The sequence below is a fragment of the Megalobrama amblycephala genome, linkage group LG18 (genome assembly GCF_018812025.1).
Source record: "Megalobrama amblycephala isolate DHTTF-2021 linkage group LG18, ASM1881202v1, whole genome shotgun sequence".
NCBI classification, from domain to species: Eukaryota; Metazoa; Chordata; class Actinopteri; order Cypriniformes; family Xenocyprididae; genus Megalobrama; species Megalobrama amblycephala.
Window position 1 is genome coordinate 38,266,349 of NC_063061.1, and position 27,403 is coordinate 38,293,751.

The 27,403-nt window shown below is 33.7% G+C and overlaps 1 protein-coding gene across 4 annotated transcripts in view; it reads right to left on the reverse strand.

Annotated features, from left to right (window-relative positions):
* Positions 1 to 27,403, reverse strand: part of LOC125252681 (cingulin-like protein 1) — a 40,324-nt gene that overhangs the window by 6,954 nt on the left and 5,967 nt on the right. For 2 of the 4 annotated variants that reach the window (XM_048166177.1, XM_048166175.1), the window contains exons 3-11: positions 18,130 to 18,182; positions 12,801 to 12,968; positions 6,061 to 6,516; positions 4,247 to 4,504; positions 3,895 to 3,990; positions 3,490 to 3,630; positions 2,135 to 2,227; positions 1,773 to 1,979; positions 1,036 to 1,140 (exon numbers count right to left, since the gene is read on the reverse strand). In XM_048166177.1, the coding sequence (XP_048022134.1) occupies positions 1,036 to 1,140; positions 1,773 to 1,979; positions 2,135 to 2,227; positions 3,490 to 3,630; positions 3,895 to 3,990; positions 4,247 to 4,504; positions 6,061 to 6,516; positions 12,801 to 12,833 (1,389 nt within the window). In that variant the 5' untranslated portion in view covers positions 12,834 to 12,968; positions 18,130 to 18,182. The remainder of the gene's footprint in view (positions 1 to 1,035; positions 1,141 to 1,772; positions 1,980 to 2,134; positions 2,228 to 3,489; positions 3,631 to 3,894; positions 3,991 to 4,246; positions 4,505 to 6,060; positions 6,517 to 12,800; positions 12,969 to 18,129; positions 18,183 to 27,403) is intronic. The other 2 variants (XM_048166178.1, XM_048166179.1) reach the window with 2 other exon arrangements.

The following is a 27,403-nucleotide window of genomic DNA, read 5'->3' on the forward strand; positions in this document are numbered from 1 at the left end:
ATAATAATAATAATAAAACAAATTGCCATTTTTGAGAACATGAGAAATGTTGCCCTGGCTGAAACTAGAAGAAAAAGAAGATATTTAATATATTTTTATTTTTAATTGTTAATTTTATATATATATTTTTAAAATAATCAATTATTATTTTATTTATTTATATTTTTAGTAATTTAATTTTAATTTTTAAACATGTCTATATAGTTTTATAAATAATATAATAATAATAATAATAATAATAATAATAAAACAAACTGCAATTTTTGAGAAAATGTTGCCTTGGCTGAAACTAGAAGAAGAAAAAGATATTTAATATATTTTTATTTTTAATTGTTAATTTTATATTTAAAAAACATTTTTTTTAAACAATCATTTATTATTTTATTTATTTATATTTTTAGTCATTTTGTGGGTTTTTTATTTGTATTTTTTTTTTAAATATATCTATATAGTTTTTATAAATAATATAATAATAATAATAATAATAATAATAATAATAATAATAATAAAGAAAATGAGAATGTTGCCTTGAAACTGAAACTAGCTGAAATAAAACATGCCTATACTTATATATATATATACACATATATTATTTCACTTCAGTTAATATTTATTTTATTTCAAGTAATTAATTTTTAAAAAAATTTATTTTAGTTTTAATTAACAATAATAACCCTGCCATGAATATATTATTATACACACTAGCATTTAAAAGTTTGGGGTCGGTAAGATCATACGTCAACGAAGATCAACGAAATAATAAATAAATAAAATAATAAAACAAATTCCCATTTTTAAGAAAATCAGAGACGTTGACTTGTTGGGAAATAGCTTTTGTTTCAGTCAATATATATATTATTTATGTTAATTAATATTAATTGTATTAATGTTTTTAGTTTTAGTTAACAATAATAACCCTGCCATGAATATACAATGATACGCTCTAGCATTAAAGTTTGGGGTTGGTAAGTTTATTTAAAGAAGAAATGATAAAAAATAAAAGTGTCTGTTTGTGATGGTGGCACTCGTACGCACCTCTGTGTCTTGTATTTTGTTCTTGAGCGTCTGCTGCAGGAAGTTGAAGGCGTATTCTTGAGTGTTTGCTTCCACCATCACCTCACGCGCCTCCTTCAGCTCTTTCTACACACACACACACACACACACACACGTCAATCATCTCCATCACCTGATCACAGCTCTATAGAGTGCATTAGTGCCGCCCACTTTTTCAGCGGCACTGGTTCTGGAAGTATTTTTTTCCCATTAATTTCTCCCATAGGGATTTTAAAAAAAGTCTTGAACCAAACCAACCGGCTACAAGGAGAATCACAACATTACAAACTTTGATTTGAAGCAAAAAAGTATTTGAAAATACTGTGAACTCAATAGAGTTGATGAGCAAAAGAACTACAATCCCATGAAGCATTGCAAACAGCATATTCTAATTAAGAATGATAAAAACTACTCATTTAAAAAATGTTTAGTACATTTTAAGTTTATTGCAAAATATGCATATATATTATATATTATTATACGTCACTCACAGTGCTTCATAGAGAGGGCGGAGCTAAAGAGCATGTTTTGCTTGTTTTGACTCTCTGATTGGTGGAATTTTATACAGCATCATGGGTAATGTAGTTTTTCATCATGAATTCCTGTTAAAGTTATCATTAAAAATCAATTTCCCTTGGAGAAAATGAATGGAGTTGTTCTTCCAGAAGTGAGTGTTGCGCTCTGTCGATGTGTGTGAGTGTGTGTGAGTGTGTGTGTACCTCCATCTGTTTGAAGCGCTCCTGCATCACGTTGTTGTTGCTCTCTAACTCGACGATCCTCTCTCGGAGCCGGTTCATCTCGCCCTGCATCTGTGTGTTCGTCCGCAGCAGATCTTCATTGTTCACCAGCAGACCGCGCATCTCGAAGCGGATCTGATTCCTCTCCTTTTCCAACTCGATGCTCTCCGCTTCCAGGAACTGGTTCCTCTGTGGCACACGAATCAAGACTTATTAAGGGTAATGAGCATTTTTGCATTGACCTCAACAAAACACTGAGCAAAACACTTCAGTTATTCTGAACAATTTCCAGTGGACAAAACCTCTGGAAAACAGCTGACGAAGACTATCGACTTCATACTGACCCTGCGACAGTCGTCCAGCTGTTTGGTCAACTCCTGGACGAAATCCCGCTTGTTCGGCTGGTTGTTACGATGCATGAGCTGACTTGGTGTGGCCTTTAGGAGAAAAACAGGAGTTCAGATACTTAATTTTACTTTTTATTTTTGCGGGGAACTGCTGGGACATAAAAAGTGTCTGTAAAACACTCATTTATGGTTTTATTATTTTACTTCAATAATAATTAAATATACATATATATAATTTTGAAATAATTATTTAGAAACAAATAATAATATGTATTTAAATAACGTATTAAATATAAAAAAATATTATATATATATATATATATATATATAAACAGAATTATAATTATTTATTTTAATTAGTCAGTTCTTTAATTACATGCATATACAGATATATAATCAATATATATATATTGATTATAAGTCATTTCATTATACATATAAATATATTACTAATTTAATAAACATAAAATTATAATTAATGTAAATATTTCACTATTTTTATTTTATTTAAATAATAAATTACATATATATATATATATATATATATATAAAAAATATACGTAATATACAATTTTAATATATAACTTATATAATACTGTAATGAAATAATATATATTATTTCAAATATAAATAAAATAACTTAAATAAAAAACTTATAAAATAACTTACATTATTTTAATATACATATTAAATTATTAAATTAAATTATTATTAATTATTATATATATTAAAATAATTTAAGTTATTTTATTATACATATAAATAAATATATTACTAATTTAATAAATATAAAATTACAATTAATGTAAATATTTAACTATTTTTTATTTTATTTAAATTTAAATATTTAAATGTTATTTTATTTAAATAATAATAACAAATTATATATATATATATACATTATTAATATACATTATTAATAATAATAATGTTTTAGTATATAATTCTTTATTTCAATAATATTTGAAATAATATATATATAAAATTTAAGTTATTTTATTATACATATAACTACATAAATATATTACAAATTTAATATAAAATTTTAATTATTAATAAATATTTAACTATTTTTTTGTTTAATTATTAATAATAATAATAATAATAATAATAAGTAATAATATAGAATTTTAATATAGAACTTATAATAATGTTTTAGTATATAATTAATATTACATTTCAATAATATTTGAAATAATATATGTATATTATTTCAAATATTACTGAAATAAATAAATAAACACAAACAAACACATAATATTATTTTTGGCTGTGTTTTTCAAAAATCTCATGAAATATATATTCATAATATATAATACTGATTTCACAGTGAAGGAAGTTTATAAACTCACGCTCACGTCTCGTCTGCGGGTCAGACTGTCGTAGCCGATCCGCGAGCGATGATTCAGAGCCGGACTGGTGACGGGACTCGCGCTTCTGTTCAGACCGAAGAGGTTCGTCTCAGAGATGGTAGGTGACATCACTTCCTGTGTCTGACATACAGATTCAAATACATTGAGAACAATATTCAATAATCCTGCAGTGTGACATATGGAGTTTTAGTAGTCTGGATTAATATGAAGTCATAAAAGCTATAATAATTGTAAAAAAGAATTAGAAAATCAATGTTAAGGACAGTTAAGCAGCACTGTATGTCCCACTGCAGGACACTGAGCGTCCATTACATGTTCTGTCCACTAGAGGGACACACACTCACACATAAACATCTTCTGCAGCAGGATGTGACGGATATTTACCTTAAAATCAGACATTCTGTTGATGGGATTGTAGTCCAATGACAGCGTCGCATATGGACTGTTGAAAACCCGGGGAGGACTTTCAAAGCCGCCCACCTGAGGAACACAGAGCATTACTGTACAGAGCATGTCACAATCATCATGACGCTTTTTAAATGGACACCATAGTAATATTAAAATGAATAATTTCCTATAATACAAGAAAAATAGTTATTCAAAACTAAACAAAATGGCTCGTTTTATGATCAACATGTTATATTCAAATTAGTATCACCTCTCACACAGCAAAAATAAAGATAATTTAATATATTTTATATATATATTTTTTTTAAAAGCACAGACAGACACTCACCCTGTCGGACATGCTGTCCCAGTCCCGTGACGACAGCGACTCCATGGACCCGCGCATGGCGGAACTGATCTTCACGAGATTCCCGTTGGTCCCGCCGCCGACCGGACCGCCGCCGTCCCCCACCGAACCATTGGAGGCGACGGAGCCGTTGGAGCCAAGGAAGAGCTGGTACTTTGGGTTGGGACGGGCTTTAGGGGTCGAGGGCTCGTCATCAGACTGAGGACTGCTGTTCTGCTTCTCGCCGTTGTAGTGGGAATGCTGGGTAAGAAAAGAAAGCGGCGTGAGAGACGGTAGTGTTGGTGTTTGAGGACCTGAACTTCCAAAATCAACACGAATCAAAACAAGTGCACACAGATTACAACTGATCGGATGCGTGTTGTGCAGTTACAAACACTCAAAGACAACAAACACACACATGCACATCTAAAGCGCTCATGCGCAGAAAATATTCTGTTAACTTTAAATCTGAAAATTTCCCACTTTTGTTTAGTTTAAATCAAAGTACTAAAATAACTAAAACTGAAAAAAAAAAAAAAAAAAAAAAACATAAAATTACTAAAACTGTTTAAAATTAAAATAAATATAAATATAAAAAAATAAAAATTAAGTGAAAATTATAATAGTATCTCAATTACAGTAAAAAAATAATAAATAAAAAATATAAAATAAATAATAAAATAAAATAAAACAAAAAAATAAATAAAATAACAAAATAAAATAAAAATAAAGCAAAACTTTTCAAACTACTTTAGCTAGATGCTACGACAACATTTATTATTTTCGTTTAGTTTAATTTGAAGTACTAAAATAACTAAAATAAAAATTAATAAAAACTAGAGACAAAAAAATAAAAATACTAAAACTTCAAATTTAAACTGAAAATGGGAAATAAGAAAATAAAAACTATTTTTAAAGTACTAAAATAACTAAAACTGAAATAAAAATTAATAAAAAAAATATAGACATTAAAAAATATATTAATAATAATAATAATAATAATAATATATAAAATTACTAAAACTGTTTAAAATTAAAATATAGGTAAATATAAAAAATAAAATAAAAATGTAAAAAAATAAAATATAAAATAAATAAAATAAAATATAATATATTAAATAATAAAAAATAAAATAGAAATAAAATAAAATATATATAAAAAAACTTTTCAAACTACTTCAGCTAGCTGCTACAGCAACATTTATAATTTTTGTTTAGTTTAATTTTAAGTGCTAAAATAACTAAAACAAATAAAAATTAATACAAACTAGAGACAAAAAATAAACAACAAATTACTAAAACTTAGAAAACTGAAAATGGGAAATATAAAAAAAAAATAACTATTTTTAATATATTAATGAAAAAAATAATAGTATCTCAATTACACTAAAATAACACTAACTAAAACTGAAACCATAAAAACATGTTCATAAATTGACCATAATGAATTAAAATTTACTAAAATTACTATTAAAATAACGAAAATAAAACTGAAATAAAAATGATTTAGGCTTATTGAAAAAATAATAATAAAAATGACAAAGAAAAAAAAAAATGACTAAAACTTTAAATTTATATAAAATTAAAATAAAACCTAATATTAGAAGAAACAATAACCGTATGTGAGTTCCAGCAGAGCAACACTGCTCATGCGCAGACAGACACTCAAACATCAGGACAGTGTGTTGATTGGTTAGTATCGGGGTGGATTGATCAAGCGTGCAGCTGGAAATCAAACGGGTGATTGACAGATTGGTGCGTGTCAGGCGTGTGGAGGTTCGCAGTGAAGCAGCGCTGCCGTCCGATACCGGACTTACCGGCCCGGGAACAGAAGCGTCCGGACTATCTGTACTGCGGTTCTTCTTGCCATCTTTGGCGTGTTTGGTCTCGTCTTCTGTCGTCTTCTCTGCGGCGGGGCGTTTCTGCTCTGAGGCTTCTTGTGATTTGGCATCTGATATTTCTCCGGATGAGTCCGGGTTCTGGTTCTTCCCTCTTTCTTTGCTTTCATGTCTCATTTTCCCGGTATCCCGACCGCTCACATCTTGACTTTTGACCTTCAGCGACCCAAGCCGAGGCAGCGACCCGTTGGGTCCGTCGAACCTGTAAATGAGGTCTTTAACGCTTCCCGACCGCGTCAGATTGGATCCGGCGTTCAGCGCCGCCTTCTTATTGGCCGCCCAGTTCCAGTCCTCGTCCTCCAGGGTGACACTCCTTCCTTTGGACGGCCGTTTTGGAGCGTTTGTGTTGTGCTTTGAGTCTTTCCTCTCTGTTCCCTGAGAAACACATCACTCTGTTTGAACACACACTGTTCTGAAGAAACATTCCCACACGGGTTGTGCAACCGTTATATTCCTGAGGGAAAGTACACGAGACGCCCATCTAATGGCAGTTGTGTCCATATTACAACAGAACATGAAATACACAAGCACAGTTTCACCCAGATGGAAAAACCACCAAAAATGCATCTCTCAAATAAATCATTAAATCAGTTCTTCCATAATTCTGAGTATGTAAATAGATATTAATCCAATGTTTGGAGATTCAACTACCTTGACACCATAAGCCTCATCTGTGAATGTAAATATGATCATTTCACATTTCACATTCATATATTGGCAGTTTCGGCCTAAACTTCAGTCTTCTGTTGTGTAAGGGGCTCTGGGTAATTTTACACCAAAAAAGCATGCATGAATGCATAGTTTGAAAATCCACAAGAAATAGTGAGCAATTATTATTATATTTAATGCAAAGTTATTAAAATTGAGGAATTTTCTTCCCCACAAACAGCAAAAAACATTTGGAAATTTTTATATTATATATATAGATAGATATGTGTTTGTGTGACTGTGTTTGAGTGAGTGTAAATGTGTGTATGTGTGTGTGACTGTGTGTGTTAGTGTGTATAATTTTGTGTATGTGTACGCATGTATGTGTGTGTGCGTCTATGTATGCATGTGTGTATGTTGTGTGTATAAGTATGTATTTGTGTGTATATATATGTGTGTGTGTGTATGTGCGCGTGTATGTGTGTGCATGATTGTGCGTGTGAATGAGTGTGTGTGTGAGTGTGTTTGTGTGTGTGAGTGTGTGCATGATTATGTGCGTGTAAATGAGTGTGTATGTGTGTGTGTGTGTGTATGTATGTATGTATGAGTGTGTTTATATTTATGAGTGCGTTTATATGTGTGTGTTTATATGTGTGAGTGTGTGTGCGTGTATGTATTTATTTGTGTGTGTGTGTGTGTGTATATACTTATGAGTGTGTTTATATGTATATATGAGTGTGTGTGTGTGTGTGTGTGTGTGTGTGTGAGTGTGTGTGTGTGTGTGAGAGTGTGTGCATGATTATGTGCGTGTAAATGAGTGTGTATGTGTGTGTGTTTGTGCATGTATGCATGTGTGTGTGTGTGTGTGTGTATGTATGTATGAGTGTGTGTGTTTATATTTATGAGTGCGTTTATATGTGTGTGTTTATATGTGTGAGTGTGTGTGCGTGTATGTATTTATTTGTGTGCGTGTGTGTGTGTGTGTGTGTATGTATTTATTTGTGTGTGTGTGTGTGTGAGTGTGTGTATGTATTTATGAGTGTGTGTACATGTGTGAGTGTTTGTGTGTGTGTATGTATTTATTTATGTGTGTGTTTGTGTGTGTGTTTATATGTGTGAGTGTTTGTGTGTGTGTGTGTGTGTGTGTGTGTATATATTTATGAGTGTGTTTATATGTATATGAGTGTGTGTGTGTGTGTATATATTTATGAGTGTTTATATGTATATGAGTGTGTGTGTGTGTGTGTGTGTATATATTTATGAGTGTTTATATGCATATATGAGTGTGTGTGTGTGAGCGTGTGTATTTATGAGTGTGTTTATGTGTGTGTGTGTTTATATGTGTGAGTGTTTGTGTGTGTGTGTATATATATTTATGAGTGTGTTTATATGTATATGAGTGTGTGTGTGTGTGTGTGTGTATATATTTATGAGTGTTTATATGAATATATGAGTGTGCGTGTGTGCACGTGTATGTATTTATGTGTGCACGTGTATGTATTTATTTGTGTGTGTGTGTGTGTGTGTGAGTGTGTGTATGTATTTATGAGTGTGTGTACATGTGTGAGTGTTTGTGTGTGTGTATGTATTTATTTATGTGTGTGTTTGTGTGTGTGTGTTTATATGTGTGAGTGTTTGTGTGTGTGTGTGTGTATATATTTATGAGTGTGTTTATATGTATATGAGTGTGTGTGTGTGTGTGTATATATTTATGAGTGTGTTTATATGTATATGAGTGTGTGTGTGTGTGTGTGTGTATATATTTATGAGTGTTTATATGTATATGAGTGTGTGTGTGTGTGTGTGCACGTGTATGTATTTATGTGTGTGTGTGTGTGTGCACGTGTATGTATTTATGAGTGTGTGTGTGTGTGTGTGTGTATGTATTTATGTGTGTGTGTGTGTGTGTGTGCACGTGTATGTATTTATAAAAGTGTGTGTGTGTGTGTGATTCTGTGAGGATTCAGTGTTGCTCTGGATGAGACAGGCTCATGTGGACAGTGAGATCATGTGTCAGCGCTCCGGACAAATGCGATTGCGTTCTGACATGTTACTCTGAGCTCAGAGGGATCAGGAACAACGAGAGGCGATAAATGAATTATATCAGCTCTGATACTCACTCACAATCCCTCCTGAACCCAATAAACCTGCTGTATCAGTTACAGTCTGCAAGACCTCGACATGATCAACATGATCAAACCTGTGGCACACGACCTCCTCCAGTCCTTCTGCCGTCCGACTGACACTTCAGACTGAGATCTCAGATTCACATTACAAACATCTGATCATATAAATATCAGCATCTGCACAAAAATGCATATTTCTGCTCAGTTTGAGCTGTTTATTCTCACTATATTAGCATCAAAAAACACTTTCTATTTCCAAACTGACTATTATGTGTATATCAGGCTTTACAGGGTTAAAATAATAAAATCCCAAACAGCCGGACGTCTGTAAACACGACACACCATCTCAGACAAACATGTGTCTCACACACGCAAAATACTGGAATTACTGAAATATTTCACATAATTAAAGCGTAATTATGTAAATGACGGTCCGGGGGCGATTTTGAGGCCTAATCCAGGGGCTCGCCCAGCGCTCTTCCCCAGGGACGCTGCACTGATCTCTGGGCACCGGGGCGAGCGGCTCCCCGGGTCAGCGACGACGCCAATCACTTACAGTATTTAAGAGCTCTGAGAGGATTATCGCTTAATCTACAATTTAATGTGATTAATTTCCACCAAATATGATTTCATTCTGCTGAACGTCCCTCGGGACGAGGCTGCGTCTGTGTTTGGGAGCAGTAAATTGAAATAAATGACATCATATAAGCCTGTGACAGTCTGGCATTTATGAGTCTGACAGAGATGATTAACGCTATGAAGAAGATGAGACGCGTTTGCTGAAATAAACTCCGCAAAATCCCTGAAGCTTCTCCTGCGGCGTCGATTTCGGGCGACAGTCCCACGCCCACAATCGCCGAGCCTGTTGCTGTGGCAACAGCAGGTCGCCACAACGCCCCGGGTGGGGGCGGGGATTAGTATGCAGATGAGGTCAGGTCACGGGGCGTGAGAGTGAGAGGAGATTTACAGACTGTTCGTCATTCCTTCAGTTCAGACGCATCACTCGACATCTGCCTCATTCACACACACCGTCACACACACACACACACACACACACACACACACACACACACTGAGGGTGAATCTCAGGAAACCTGTCAGAAACGGGTCATATTTTACACCCAAATCAAAAGAAATACAGAATAATTATGCATAAAGAAAATTAAGCCTATTTTAGGACAATTATGTTTTTTATAGGTGAGTGTGTGTGAGTGTATGTGTGTGTGTGTGTGTGTGAGTGTGCATGTGTGTGAGAGAAAGAGTGTGTGTGTGCATATGTGTGAGAGAAAGAGTGTGTGTGTGCATGTGTGTGTGAGGGAGTGTGTGTGTGTGTGTGTGTGTGTGTATAAGTGTATGTGTGTGTGTGTGTGTGTGAGTGTGCATGTGTGTGAGAGAAAGAGTGTGTGTGTGTAAGCATGTGTGTGCGTGAGTGTATGCGTGTGTGCGCATGTGTGTGAGAAAAAGAGTGTGTGTGTGAGTGAGGGTGTGTGTATGTATGTTTTTGTGAGTGTGTGTGTGCGTGCGTGCGTGAGAGTGTGCGTGTGTGTGCGAAGGAGTGTGTGTGACTGCATGTCTGTGCGTGTGAGTGTATGTGTGTGAGAGTGTGTGCATGTGTATGTGTGTGCAGGTGGATGAGTGTGTGTGTGTGTGTGTGTGTGTGTGAGAGAGAGTGTGTGCATGTGTATGTGTGTGCAGGTGGGTGAGTGTGTGTGTGTGTGTGTGTGTGTGTGTGTGAGAGTGTGTGCATGTGTATGCGTGTGCAGGTGAGTGTGTGTGAGTGTATGTGTGTGAGAGTGTGTGCATGTGTATGTGTGTGCAGGTGGGTGAGTGTGTGTGCGTGAGTGAATGTGTGTGCGAGTAAGTGTGTGTGTGCGAGTGTGTGTATGTGTGTGAGTGAGTGAGAGTGTGCCTGTGTTTGTGTGTCTGTGAATGTGTGTGTCTGTGAGTGTGCAAGTGAGTAAAGGTGTGTGTGTGTGTGTGTGTGTGTGTGTGTGTGTGTGTGTGTGTGAGTGTGTGTGTGTGTGAGTGTGTGTGTGTGTGAGTGTGTGTGTGTGAGTGTGTGTGTGTGAGTGTGTGTGAGTGTGTGCATGTGTATGTGTGTGCAAGGGAGTGTGTGTGTGTGTGTGTGTATGTGTGAGTGAGGGTGTGTGTATGTGTGTGTGTGAGTGTGTGTGAGTGTGTGCGTGTGTATGTGTGTGCAAGGGAGTGTGTGTGTGTGTATGTGTGAGTGAGGGTGTGTGTATGTATGTGTTTGTGTGTGTGTGCGTGCGTGCGTGTGTGAGAGTGTGTTTGTGTATGTATGTGTGTGCGAGTGTGTGTGTGAGTGAGTGTGTGTGTGTGTGAGAGAGTGAGTGTGTGTGTGTGAGAGAGTGAGTGTGTGTGTGTGTGTGTGTGTGTGTGTGTGTGTGTGTGTGAGAGTGTGAGTGAGTGTGTGTGTGCGCGTGTCTGTGAGTGTGCAAGTGAGTAAATGTGTGTGTGTGTGTGTATATATGCATGTGTGTATGTGTGTGTGTGCGTATGCGTATGCGTGTGTGTATGTGTGTCAGTGTGTGTGTGTCTCCCTCAGGGTCTGCTACAGTAACATATGGCTCTGGATTCAGGATGCGCTCTGACCCAGTTTCCTGCGATCCTGAGCTCAAATCACTCAGAGTGAGTCTGTGCGCTTCAATTCACAAGATAAAGCTACATTTCTACATTAATACCAAAACACGAGCGATGAATGTCCGAGAAAAACGTGGATGATTGCCAGAATGTGTTCGCTAGCACATTGTCATGTGGTTTCTGAAGAGGCTCTGGTATTTATGTATAATGCATTACAAAGGTATTCATCATAATGCATTATAAATAACTGCAATAATAACATTTGTAGATTCCTTGTTACATCTGAAATTGTCAATGCATTATACTTTATAAACGTGTAACAATTAATAGATAAGAATTATAATGTGGTTACAATTATTCATGACATCATACTATGCATTAAAATAGTGCATTATATATAAAGGCTTTAAGTAAAGACACCAACTAAATGTTACAGCGATAGTGGTGATTGACACACACACACACACACACACACTCTAGTAATGTATTCATAATGCATAACAGCCGTATGCATGATAAAACAATATGCACTGCAAAAATGAGTATTTTTCTGACGCTGTTTGCAGATATTTGCTCGTTTTAAGCTTAAAAATTTCATTTTGATCAATTTTTCAGAGACTTAATATCTGAAGTAATTCTGCTTCTTGAGTAATTTTAAGAACATCTGAGTTTGTCAGTTTGCCTTCTTTCTATATATCAGCCTCTTTATTATTAACACACAGGTTTTACAAATCTAATTCATCAGCGATAAAAACCCACTAATGTTCCTCAACATCAAAAGGCGACGTCAAAATCTCGGGAGAAAAGAGCGAAACAACAGAATGTGTCCCTGAATGACAACACATGGAGAATGAGAAAAAAACGAGACGTGACGGAGGAGAAGAGCGTGAGAAGATGCCAGGTGAGCGGACAGATGCTCCATGAGATCCACGCTCAACATCAGCAACATCTGGAGCAGTTTAGAGGAACACATATCAAAAGACACACACACACACACTCTCACAATATATTACTATTTATGGTCATTGTAAGAGCCACAAGTTACCTATTTCTTCATATAGATTTGGAGTGTAAGAAGTGTAATATATTTTTGAAATCTGAAATTGAAGCTCCGATATATCATAAGCTTGCTTAATTATGGTGACATCATTTCCTGCCTTTTTTTTTTTTTTTTTTTAAACGTAAGATTTCTGACCATTTCATTTTGTTAATAAACATTCTTAAATGAAGAGATGCAAAGAAACACGGCAAATAATCCGGATGTGCTGATGTGTTTGTTTTTACCGTGCTGGTTTCCTGCGCACTCATTCCTGGCATCCCGTTGGTCAGTTTGTCACTCAGTTGGTTCAGTTTCTCCAGATGTCTTTTCCCAGCAATCCTGCTCCCGTAAACACAGTCGTTACAAGCCGGAGGTGTTGCCCACGATGCACTTCAGCAGCTCTGGAGATAAAACTACAACACAAAGACGATGGAGAATAAAATAAACACACTTCTGGAGCATGAAGCATCCCAAAAACCAACATTACATAGTGACATTATTTGCATGACAATTAAGCACATTTCACTGAAAGGTTATATATACACTTAAATATCAGTCCTACAATTTAAAACATATACAATTTCTGCAGAATCATTCCTCAAAAGATGCATTGACAAGCTCTGTCTGCAGTCTGTGGTTTCTCCACTAGAGGGCGATGTGTTTGCACACATCAGTGGAGGAAAGCACTATAAAGTGTGCTCTATGAAGTGACCATCACCTCTCAAAGCACAAGAACGGATCGTATTCAAAGTATACGAGAGGAAAAACCTCACAGATGTGCTTCAGAATCTCTTCTGAAACTCTAAAAACAAACCAGATGATCAATTAATATAGATCAGAAATGTAGAGTAATCAGTAATATTGATCAGTAATCAGTAAGATGCATTATTTCACATTATCATCCATTCTATTTATCTTAACTATTTATACTAATAATAATTAGTGCAATTTACAGAGTAAAACATGGATATAATAGCTTAAAAGGACTGTGATACTCTATAACTTATCAAGAAAAAAGGGAAAATATTAAGATAAAAGACTTGATTATGGAGAAAATCAAAAAGATATCTACAGTAGTGGCAAAAAGTGACGTCCAAATGGGAAATTTGTGTTTAATGACCCTACAAGTTTAATTAAACATCAAAATATGAGGAAAATATTTTTTTAAATATGCATGAAGAACAAAACAGCTACAAAAAATGCTTAGAAAAAGAAAAAGCAACATAATCAGTTAATAATATTCCATTGGTTCTCTTGTTTTTGCATGGATTCATAATTTCTTTGTATTGTTATATGTACAAAAATCGCACAATTTGTCATGTTTCACTGAGTTATTATCACAAATAAAACAATCGAATGCAAGCACAACTACACAATATGCTTACAAACTCTTAATATTTGAATAAAGGATGAAGATGTCAGATTTCCTATAGGCCGGACGTCACTTTTGGCACACGACAGCGATCTGACTGAGAATTGGACGTGTGTTTGTGTGTAAGCCGCGAGCATCTGTTCAACGCAGCCGCCTCTGAACCTCCTTTAACCTCTTGTTTACAGTGCGTTTGGAAATGAGGTCCGTGAATACACCAGCGTACGACCCCACCGGGCTCCCGCGGCCCCTGACGGCTCGCTAACACACACTACACACATCACAATCGGCCGCCCTCGCTCAGACGGACACAACGATCGCATGGAAAACGAGAATTCAGACACCTGGGAAAAGCAGAAGTTCAGTAAACCACAAACAACTGGTGCTTTTAGACACGAGGTGAACTGAAGCGTCTTATGAATACATTCAAAAAACAGTAAGGTCATGCTATAATGTCAATATTGCATAATCCATCTCAATCCCATATGTGATGGATCTGTGTTTGTTTTCTCCTGGATGACTCCAGAGAAAGTCGTCTGAAGGAAACGCGGCGCCCAGAGGACACGAGACGAGAGGTCAGTTCTCAGCAAATAAACCTCTCAGAAAGCCAAGAGTCGCCCACAGGGAGCGGGCAGAAGGTCGAGAGAGATGCACACACACATCGCAACTTTGTTTTGCCCTCGTAAGGAACCCTGGGAACATTTCAATTACCCTTACTAGGGTGTTCTGAGTGTTTTAAGACAGTTGCTATGCAGTTGCTAGGGTGTTCTGAGTGTTTTTTGAATGTTGCTATGCAGTTGCTAGGGTGTCCTGAGTGTTTTTTGAATGTTGCTATGCAGTTGCTAGGGTGTTCGGAGTGTTTTAGGCTGTTGCTATGTAGTTGCTAGGGTGTCCTGAGTGTTTTTTGACAGTTGCTATGCAGTTGCTAGAGTGTTCTGAGTGTTTTTTGACTGTTGCTATGCAGTTGCTAGGGTGTTCTGAGTGTTTTTTGACTGTTGCTATGCAGTTGCTAGGGTGTTCTGAGTGTTTTTTGACTGTTGCTATGCAGTTGCTAGGGTGTTCTGAGTGTTTTAGGTTGTTGTTATGCAGTAGCTAGGTTGTTCTCAGTATTTAAAGCTGTTTCTATGCAGTTACTAAGGTATTCAGTTTTAGGCTGTTGCTAGTTTTTTCTGAGCATTTTAGCTTGTTGCTATGCAGTTGCTAGGGTGTTCTGAGCTTTATAAGCTGTTACTATGAAGTTGTTAGGGTGTTCTAAGCGTTTTAGGTTGTTGCTATGTAGTTGCTAGGGTGTTCTGAGTGTTTTAGGCTGTTGCTATGCAGTTGCTCGAGTGTTCTGAGTGTTTCAGACCGTTACTGTGAAGTTGTTAGGGTGTTCTCAGTATTTTAGCCTGTTGCTATGCAGTTGCTAGGGTATTCTGACTGTTTTCAGGCTGTTGCTATGCAGTTGCTAGGGTGCTCTGTGTGTTTTAGGCTGTTGCTACGCAGTTGCTAGGGTATTCTGACTGTTTTCAGGCTGTTGCTATGCAGTTGCTAGGGTGCTCTGTGTGTTTTAGGCTGTTGCTATGCAGTTGCTAGAGTATTCTGACTGTTTTCAGGCTGTTGCTATGCAGTTGCTAGGGTGTTGTGAGTGTTTCAGGCTATTAGGGTTAACTCTTGGCACTAGAGGTTTCCATCAGAGCACTATAAGCTCCAGCACTAGTGATGATTGACGAACAGCACTACTACTGTGAATTCAAGCCAAACAGTCACAATATCACGCTGAGCTTCTCTCGACCAATCAGACTCCGTGTGAGCGACAGATGAGGCTGGATAATGAGACGAGAGCGTCTCCATCTGAAACAGGTGCGAACGGATCGGTCCTTTCCAATCACATCCGTGTTAATTTATGAGGTGAGATCTGCCGATCGTTTCTTTCCAGGGACAAAAGACAAACAGACCAGAAATAACCAGTGATGGAGTGAAGAAAAACTTCAGGAATACAGAAGAACAAAAGATGATGAAGAAGTTCAATATGGCGAGAATAAAGCCGCGCTGAGGCCTGCAGAACTACATGTGATCAATTATGAAATTATGAATGATTTATTGTTAAGAGCAGCTGACAGAAACACTGCAGAAATCACCTGAATATCAAATGTTTATTATCTCTGATTTAATGGTTTAGTTTCTATTTGAGTTGCTTTGCTGGAAACAATGCAAAGGATTGAACACACAATAACGCGTCGCTTCAGTTCACATTAAACCACTTTGTCCTCAAATAAAGGCACAGAAATCATAAAGGCTGAGCAACACATTTAGTGCTCATGGGATTACATGGATTCTGGTTCATTCTTCCAAGGAAATCAAGCGATTATTTCACAAGCGTTCTGGCGGACTGACATGAATTTCCCACGACAAGTAACAACTTGAGTCAGTTTTCTTTAAGACGGACCAGACTAATTTCAGTTTCGAATGCAAGTCGATGCAATAAATCAACAAAACAAAAAAAAGAGCCGAGCCAAACCCAACATGACGCCACAATAGATCAGATATGATGAGCGAGAAGTTCTTAAACGACAGTAAATTTACTGTAAGGAGGAAGGAGACACGCCCTGAACACAGAGATGTGCTTCGACTTGATTTGTGTGGCTGATGAAGGTGAATCGAGGACGCTTCGAGAGGGATTTACTGACAGACGCTCGCCGCTCATGTCAGCCACAGAACAAAGACTACCAACAACCATTAACAGGGTTAAAATGCAAATCAGGGTCCTGTTAAAGAGTTAATTTGACCGTAACAGCTGCTGGAATGAGGGATTACAGAGGAATGAGAGAGAGAGAGAGAGAGCGATAGATAGATAGATAGATAGATAGATAGATAGATAGATAGATAGATAGATAGATAGATAGATAGATAGATAGATAGATAGATAGATAGATAGATAGAAACAAAAGTAAAAAAGGAAAGAAAGACAAATAAAAATAAATTAATACAAATAAATAAAATATATAAAGGAAGAAAAGAAAATTAGAAAAATAATTAAAAACAAAAATAAAAAAGGAAAGAAAGACAAACAAAAATAAAAATAAACAAATAAATATATAAAATATATAAATAAATATATAAAACAAAGATAAGAAAAATAAATAGAAAGAAACCAATAAAAATATATATATATATTTTTTTAAATTAAAAAATAAACAAAAAAGGAATGAAAGAAACAATTAATAATAAATAAATAAAAACAAACAAATAAATGATAAACAAATAAAAATAAAAAAGAAAGATAAAAATAAATAAACAAATAATAAATATATAAAACAAAGATAAGAAAAATAAATATAAAGACAGAAACCAATAAAAATATATAAAAGAAAGAAAATAAAATTAAAAATTGAAATAATAATAAAAAAGAAAGATAAAATAAAATAAACAAATTAATAGAAATAAAATGTAAAAAATTAATTAAAAGTAAAATTAAGAAAAATAACTAGAAAGATAAAATAAAAGAAATAAAAATAAAAACAAAAAACAAACAAACAAATAATGATAAACAAATAAAAACAAAAAACAAAAAATGCATTTGAGAAGAAAAAAAATCATTCGAAATAAAATGTAAAGAAATAATTAAAAGAAAAAATAACTAGAAAGATAAAATAAAATAAATAAAAAACAAAAAACCCCAAATGAATAGAAATAAAATGTAAAAATTTAAATTAAAGAAAAATAAAGGAAAAATAACTAGAAAGAAAGAAAGAAAGAAAGAAAGAAAGAAAGAAAGAAAGAAAGAAAAGTAGCACATTATGTGTGTTTACACAGAGATCAGAACACCACACACACACACACACACTTACACACACACACACTAATACACAGATCAAGCCTGCAGCAAAGCATGCTGGGATCAGTCTGATTTGTCACTTAAACTTCTGGACACACATCATGATGTTATATTTGTCTGCAAATTATGATAATTACATCTAATGCGTTGTGTAATGCAGCTCCTCTGTGTGTGTGTGTGTGTGTGTGTGTGTGTGTGTGTGTGTGTGTGTGTGTGTGTGTGTGAGAGAGTGAGTGAGTGAGTGAACAAACATTATAGCATTATATAACTCTGAACAGATTATTACTTCATGTACATTCCAATAGCCATGAAACCGATGTACATATCTGAATAAATATTCATATTCCAGTGATCTGTCATGTATAATGTGTGTTAATGAAAGACTCACATGGTGTTTTTCTGCTGTTACTCTTCAGTTTCTCAGTCCTCTTCAGCAAAACACTGTTGACAAACACACGCAATCATAAAGTAGATGATTTCATCTGATTAAGTGTCACTATAACACACACACACACACACACGACTAATGGACTCAGACGGAGCTGGACCTCAGAGCTGCTGGGAGATTTTCAGTCCCAGATGGAAGAAAAACACGGACAGAAGACTTCAATCTGTCTGATCTGCTCCTACAATCACAACATCTCACTCGTCTCCTGCCTCCATCTTAAAGAAGCCACATTACGCTCTAGATGTTGTTTTCAGGCTCTACTAGATTGAATGTTGATTATTTTCCTCATTGTTGCAGCTCCTCTCTTCCCAGTCTGTCAGTAACGCTCTGTTTAGTTCCTGTCTCTATGAAGCCCCTCCTTCTGAAAAGCACAATGTGCTCTGATTGGTCGGCTGGAGCAGTGTGTTGTGATTGGTGTTTGGGAAATGCCCGTTTCAACACACTACTAACTAAATAACTCAAGCAGGCCCCGCCCCTTTATTCTGCATATTAATTATTTAAATGAGGAATATTATGACGAAAACTCCATTTCGGGGATTTCAGAAACTCTTTTTCATGCTCAAACAGCAACATTAAACACTAAAGAAAGATGAACGTGTGAAAATAGTTCCTCTTGAACACGTCTTTATTTCATCCTCTAACTAATCATCAACTCGTGCCATTTGAGAAAGTCTTGCTGCATGTTAATCATTTCAGTGTGCAAATGACTTTGAATTCAACATTCGCCACAAACACCTAAAATGCATCGAGAAAAACTGAATAAGTGCGGAAACTCAGACTGGCTTATTAATATATCACTTTTTAACATACCGTACTACTATTTCTGTATTATGCATATGTGACATTTCTACATGCACATGATATTAAACATTTTATTTCATAAACATTCATTGATATCATACACTAGCACCAGTCAAAGAATTTTTAAAAGAGTCTCTTCTGCTCACCAAGACTACATTTATTTAATTAAAAATGCAATAAAATCAGCAAAATTGTGAAATATTATTCCAATTTAAAATATCTGTTTTCCATGTGAATATATAGTAAAGTGTAATTTATTTCTGTGATTTTCATCATCATTATTCCAGTCTTCAGTGTCACATGATCCTTCAGAAATCATTCTAATATGATGATGAATAATAATTTTACTGTATTTGTGATCAAATAAATGCAGTCTTGGTGAGCAGAAGAGACTTTAGTGTGACTCTGTAATGAACCAGGCGTGACATCATCCGTGACTCATTATTCTAGAATTAAACTGGATTAAAAATGCAAAACAACCGCATTTATTTTTCAAGAGTCTCAGCAAAGACAGAGACACGCCACGGCCGATCCCAGTGCACTGTGGGAAACGGTGACATCATCAGTCTGTCTATGAGAACTAAGAGCGTTACGCAAAAAAACATTATTGTAGAGAAACGAAATCCACAGTAATCCAGCAGATATCCCACATCATTGACTGCAGGAGAACCACAAGGAAGAGTGGAAACAAAACCTTGAGAAACTGAACCGACGCTCACGGCGACTGGTTAAACTTCAGTGCTTTTGCATTGCAACAGTGTGTGTGTGTGTGTGTGAATAAAAACAGCTTTCAGAGGTTTCTGCTGAACTGTCATTTGATTAGCTCTTTTCTCACGATGAAACTTTTCACACTCGTTTATCTCAGTATGTAAATGAGGACATCCATAGTCTAGCTCGTTAGAATAACAACAGACTAACTTTAAAACTGTGAACGAAACTCGACACTGATGATAATTTGATGTAGAAATTGCTAGTAAATTTCACAGTTAATGACAAAGAAACGGCCAGTAACAGAATTCTGAAGTAGAAGAACAGAAACTCTCCAACATTCTTTGATTTATTTACAAGCTCCAGTAGTTTACAGGACAGATGTTTTCCCTCAAACAGAAACCAGGAGCAAGGTCACATTCCTGAACCGAACGCTGATAAAACCCTCAATAACAGCTGACCATTAAACAATGATCGACGCTCTTAAATGCATTTCATTGATTTGCAACAACATAAAAGTCAAACATTTTTTCTCCCTTACTGTAGTTCACTGTCGTCGTTGGGTTTAAAAGATAATTAATAATATTAAGTTATATTATCCATTTAACAGCAGCAAAACTATCAGATGAGAACAAAGTCTGAATTGAGCTGAAAAATGAGAAATAAAAACATAAAAATATATTTATTTGAAAAAAAAAAAAATTATATATATATATATATATATATATATATATATTTTTTTTTTCAAATAATATATATATATATATATATATATATATATATATATATATATATATATATATGTGTGTGTGTGTGTGTGTGTGACCCTGGACCAAATTTTTTTGAAATTGTGATTTATATATCATATGAAAGCTGAATAAATAAGCTTTCAATAGATGATTTACATAGAGGGTAAATCAAAAATAATTAAAAACAAAAATAAAAATAAATAAAAAAAACAAAAAATAAATTAAAAATAAAAATAAATTAAACATAAATGGAATGAAAGAAAGAATAAATAATAAATAAAAACAAATAAACAAATAAATAAATGATAAACAAATAGAAAATAAAAAAAGAGATAAAAATAAAATAAATTAAAAAATGAATAGAAATAAAATGTATAAAAAATTAATTAAAAGTAAAATGAAGAAAAAATAATTAGAAAGATAAAATAAAAACAAACAATGTTAAACAAATAAAAACAAAAAATGCATTTAAGACAATAAAAAAACAAAAAACAAATGATTAGAAATAAAATGTAAAAAATTAAGAAAAAGAAAATAACTAGAAAGAAAGAAAGAAAGAAAGAAAGAAAGAAAGAAAGAAAATAGTCGTGTTACAACTATTTGAATATCTGGAATCTGAGGGTGCAAAAAAATCTAAATATTGAGAAAATCACCTTTAAAGTTGTTCAAATGAAGTCCTTAGCAATGCATATCCACTCATAAAAATACATTTTTGATATATTTATGGTAGGATATTTACAAAATATCTTCATGGAACATGATCTTTACTTAATATCCTAATGATTTTTGGCATAAAAGAAAAATTGATCATTTTGACGCATACAATGTATTGTTGGCTATTGCTACAAATATACCCGTGTGATTTATGACTGGTTTTGTGCTCCAGGATCACACACACACATTGAACAAAATTATAATAGTCATAAAAATAGGTTTCATTTTCTTTATTTTGTTTCATGAGGAATATGATATTCACCCTGAAATTACAGAAACTATAAGGTTACAGTCGCACACACACACACACACACACACACACTCTCAGTCTGTCCTGAAGCGTTTGTTTCATCATGTGTCCAACAAATGAAAACATGTACAAAGTTCTGTGTGACAGTGTTTTGTGGCATGTGGGTGAAAGGCATGCTGGGAACAGGGTGTGTGTGGGTGGGGCGGTAAACCTTCTCCTCCAGCAGGGTGTGTGTGTGTGTGTGTGTCTGTCTGGGTGGGGTTGTTTTAAATATCGCTCAGTAAAGTTTTAAGAGGTGAAGGGCTCATGGTAACAAAATACACGCCGCTTTAATCCAACTTCCCCTCTGCTGTCAAATAAACTTCAGTCCCACACAATTCCTCGAAGAGGTGGTGCAATATACAGTAATCTCAGCATCAGGTCAAACAGGCTTTATGATAAAAAGAAACCTGGTTTATTATTACCAACCCAACACTGATAAATACATTCAGACGTTCAATAAGCAACTGTCCTTCTGTACGGTCAGGAGTTTCAGATCTAGAGTTTCCAACCTAACAAACCTGATCTCACGGTGACCGAATGATCAAATATAAAAATATAAATTAAATAATAATGTAAAACAAAATATAAAACAAAATAAACATTTAAAAAATAAAATAAACATTTAAAAATAAAATAAAATATAAAATATATATTAAATAATAATGATAATAATAATAATAATATAAAATATTATATAAAAAATAAAATAAAATAAACCTTATCTGTGATCATTCAGTCAGATGGTAATAAAATATAAAATATAATAACAATAATAATTAAAATAATAATAATAATAATAATAATAATATGAAAATAAAATATGATAATTTTTTAATAATAATAATAATAATATTATAAAAAAATTAAATAAAATAAACTTGAACTGTGATCATTCAGTCAGGCGGTACTAAAATATAAAATATAATAATAATAATAATAATATGAAAATAAAATGTGATAATTTTTTAATAATAATAATAATAATATAAAAAAATTAAATAAAATAAACCTGATCTGTGATCATTCAGTCAGATGGTAATAAAATATAAAATATAATAATAATAATGATAACGATTAAAATAAAAATAATAATAATAATAATAATAATATGAAAAGAAAATATTATAATTTTTGAATAATAATAATAATAATAATATGAAAAATAAAATAAAATAAAATAAAATAAAATAAAATAAAATAAAATAAAATAAAATAAAATAAAATAAAATAAAATAAAATAAAATAAAATAAAAATCTTATCTGTGATAATTCAGTCAGGAGGTAATACATTTTTTTAATTTAAAATAAAATAAAATAAAATAAAATAAAACAAACCTTATCTGTGATTGTTCAGTCGAGTAATGCTGAAGACAAAAGTGTTGTCACAATCAAAATGATTGTCAGTCACCTTTGACCTTCACACCTTGAATGTTTCCATGACGTGAACTGCCCTCAGGGTGGAAGTCTGATCTTTCAGAGTCTTTGTCAAACACAGTCAATGAAAACTCCAGTTTTAAAGCAATGAAAAAGCAACATTTATATCACCCTAGTGAGCTGCCTACCTAGACAGCATTTTAACATGTATTGATGGGAGTTAATCACACAAGCTGTCTGGACAGGATTTAAAACAGAGCCGTTATCTCAAATTCTGACACATACACACCTTCAGGTGTAAATCTAACCACCTAAAGCCTGAAATCATGAACTTGTTGACACTGAAACACATTCTGGCTATCAAGCATCTGATTGGCTGATGTCCAAACACTCGCTGGCCGCTGTTCCGTCTGTTACACGAGTTCCTGTTGCTATGACAACATGACTCATTCCAGTGGAATTCTACATTAAATCACTCCTGGACAAATTCCAAACACTCCCTGATTCTTGTTGCTAGGAGACAGAAGACGCTGTTGCTCGGTGAAGTGCAACGACCTCACAGTTCCACGCTGAACTAGAGGACTGGGAATCGACACAGTAAGAACACAGATAAGAGCATGAGAGAAACACCAATGTCAGTTAGAGAAGATATCCGCTGGTTTTTAGAACACAGTAACTGGTCAAAGGAGGATTACCAGCTCAAACCAGCTGGATCAGGATGGTCTACCAGTTTGAAACAGCTCCATTCGCTGGTATTCAAGTTAGTGACTAAGGATGAGAAAACGTCATATTTTCAAACAAGTGGTGCAAAAATACTAAAAAAAAAAAAAAAAAAAATACAATGTGATGCAGTTGCCCAAAGACCAACCAATAAAATATATTGATAAAATAAATCTATAAATATTAATAAATGTATTTTTTTTACACTTACAGATTTGATAAAAATAAATATTGATTATAAAATAATAATATTAAATAATAATAATCATAAATTTATTTTAGTTTAAAATAAAATAAATAAAATAAGTATTAAAATATTATAAATATTTTTATTTTAATATAATTTATATATTTATGATATTATGTAATGAAAATTAAAATATTGTTAATTTATTTATTTAAATTTATAAATAATAATAATAATAGCAAAAACTATTATTAAAATAGTTATTTATTTATTTAAGTTAGGTTTGATAAAAATAAATATATAAATTAATAAAATTACAATAATAAAATTAATAATAATAATATTAAATAATTTTATTTCATTTTATTTTATTAATTTTAAAGAAAATTAATTAATTAATACAATAATAATAATAATAATAATAATAATAATAATAATAATAATAATAATAATAATAATAGTAAAAAAATAATTAAAATATTAATAAAAATAATAAATAATAATAAATAATATAAATGATAATAATAATAATAATAATAAATTAATATACTACTATTATTTATTATTTCAGTTAAAGATTTTATTATTAATATTAAATAATAATAGCAATAATAGTACATATAATAAATAAAATATTATTTATTAGAGATGCACCGATACTAAATTTCTCCACCGATACAGATAGCCAATTATTCAGAGTGTTATCTGACGATACTGATAGTGATAGTTTGGGGTCTCTGCCTTTTATACCTTCATTTAAATGAATGATAATTTCATTATAATTAATTATTTCAAAATATAATAATTAATTAATAGTTTGTCAATTATAAACAAACACATTAACCAAATTCTGAAGATTAAATTAATATATCTTAACTTTCTGAATGTTATTAATTCATTTAATTACTATTAATATTGAACATTAAACTGGTTTCTTAGCATTTTCTTCACAAATTCAGTGCATTGTCCTGCTCTCTTTTGATTGACAGGATATATTGGCCCTGACTATCAACTGCTTTTAAACTATTATTTTAATTTTATTAATTTTTATCCAATCTTTAACTGAAATAAATAAATAATAATAAAGATGACCGATATATCGGCCATAATCGGTATCAGCCAATAAAAGCGATACCGATTTTTGGCCGATAAATCGGTGCATCTTTATTATTTATTTATTTCAGTTAAAGATTGGATAAAAATAATAATAGTTACAAGAATTAATTATTGTGTTTATTCAAATATAATTTTAATATGATATAAATTCTTATAATCTGTGGCCAAACATCACTAACCAAACATTAAATCGTTGGTTGAAATACCCCCAAAATCCCAGAAAAGCAAGTAAAAGCAACTGAAAGCAGCTGATTTCCAGCAGGAGACGGAGCCTGCGGTTTGAGGCTTGTTTGAACGATCACACCTACTTATTTCCCTCCAAAAAACAGACGAACTTGGCAGGCGAATCGGGGAAACTCTGGAAGCTCGGCGAGACGCAGGACTTGGCTCGGTGTCAGCCAGAGCGACAGCAGCTCGGACTCGAATGAAACGGAAGGCCAGGTGTTACAATGGGAATATCAGCAGCACAGCTGGAAACGAGGCATTCAGGCCTTTTGTTAATAATCTCGAGAGCTTCACAACTAGCATGCTCTGTTCCGTATCTCTGGCCACTTATCTTCCATTAAGCCCTCGTGTAATTGGCTGAACAATAGGCCAATGATTATAGAGAGAAGAGTTACAGATGCACATTCAGTGTTAGCTTCATTTCCTCGGCGATCACTAACTAAAAAAGGCTGATCTGATTATTAAATCACCCATAATCCCACTCGAAACAGATAAATGTATGCTGATGTCTTCCTGTCAGTCAATGCAACAGAAGTTTCCGTCCAGACGGCTGATGAAGGACTGGATTTAGATCTGATTGTGGGTTTCTAAAGAAGACAGATGATCTGTTGACAGTCTGGTTTAAGTTTTTGCATCCTGAATACTTGAATAAGTCAGACTATAATGAAACAACGGATTAATACGACTGACTGCAAGACATAATTCAAGCAAAACGCACACAAAGACTCAAAACGACACATTCAGACGTCTAGATGCCAGACAAACTTCTGAAAACAACCTAAAGATGCATATTCAAGATCTGTGTCATCAACACCGCCGCAGACAGGGGGCGATATGCGTCCGCTCCTCACGGAAAGTTTACTTACTTTAAGTTAAAAAAACAAACCAACAAACTCCATCCCAATTAGCCCTGATGTGGAGCTTAATTGTGACGGAGACAGAAGCCCAATCAAGAAAAAATAATTGGTGACCAAATATTGGGCGGATGCCAAGTTCTGGGTTTGCGAGACGAGCGACGATCCTTCAGGGAGGTGGAAAAATACCAGGCGACCGACTTCACATGCAAATAAGAGCGTAATGAAATACGAGAGAGCGAAACAACGAGGCTCTGACAGATGACTGACAATTCAAAACAAACACACACACACACAGAAGAAGATTCCTGCTGTCAATCGACTATTGAACGAGTTAATGGCAGCGAGGTGTGGCCGTTACTGCGGTACAGACAACATCTAAAACCATTATTACATGCAAAGCAGCCAAAGGCAAGTGAAATGAGAATATAACTGCACTCAACATGTTAGACATCATCCTGATCGCTGCAACTGATGATATTGCACCTTAAAAAACATGATTCTGATCGACGCCACGACTCTAAATGAGACATTATAAGCTTTAGATACACTCTGTCTAGGTGAAATTATGGCACTGTAATGGTATCAGATGGTAATACCATAGATCTGAATGATTACCATACTCATGCATGATGGAATTTAAATGATGCTTTGCGTGCAAAGCACATGGTAAATGTCCACAGAAACATGGTATTATCATGGCACCATGTCCAAAACAGCATGGTAATACTAGGGTACATTTATTCTCATGTATGGCAGTGTTATTTTAGTATATTTTATAGTTTTAGTTGATATTTTGAAGTAATTTTAATTGTACGTTCTTATTTTAAATTTAGTTTGTTGTGCTTTTTGCCATTTTTAATTGGTTTTTGTTTTCTTTAAATGTCTATATTATTTACATTTTTTAAACTGTATTATTTCAAGTAATAAACTTAAAATTTTTTCCATATTAGTTTTAGTTAACAATAATAATCCTTCTGTTGACATCTATTTTAATCTCATTTTAAGCTAATTTTAAGCTTTAAAGTGCCATGAGCCAAACCAAACAGCTACAAGGAAAATCATAACATCTCAAACTAAAAGCGATAAAGAAATATAAAACTACTTATAGCAAAATGCTATGCACAATTGCACATACATTAAGGATACGCGATATATCGGCCACAATATCGGTATCAGCTGATATATGTTAATTTTTAATGTTATCGTTATCCGCCTGATAAGAAAATTTGGCTGATGTGTTAAAGGCGATAAACAATGGATTATTAATTGTGTGATTGGGACATGGCTTTTAATGGTCAGACTTTTGTTTTTGTAAAAATTTGGATTTAGATTTATCGGCCAATATATCAATTATCGGCTCTCAAATATAAAGATTATCGGTTATCGGTATCGGTGCATCCCTAAAATACATACAAATATTTAAATATTTTGAGATTGTAGAGAGACCGACTCGATTATGTAATTTGTGACG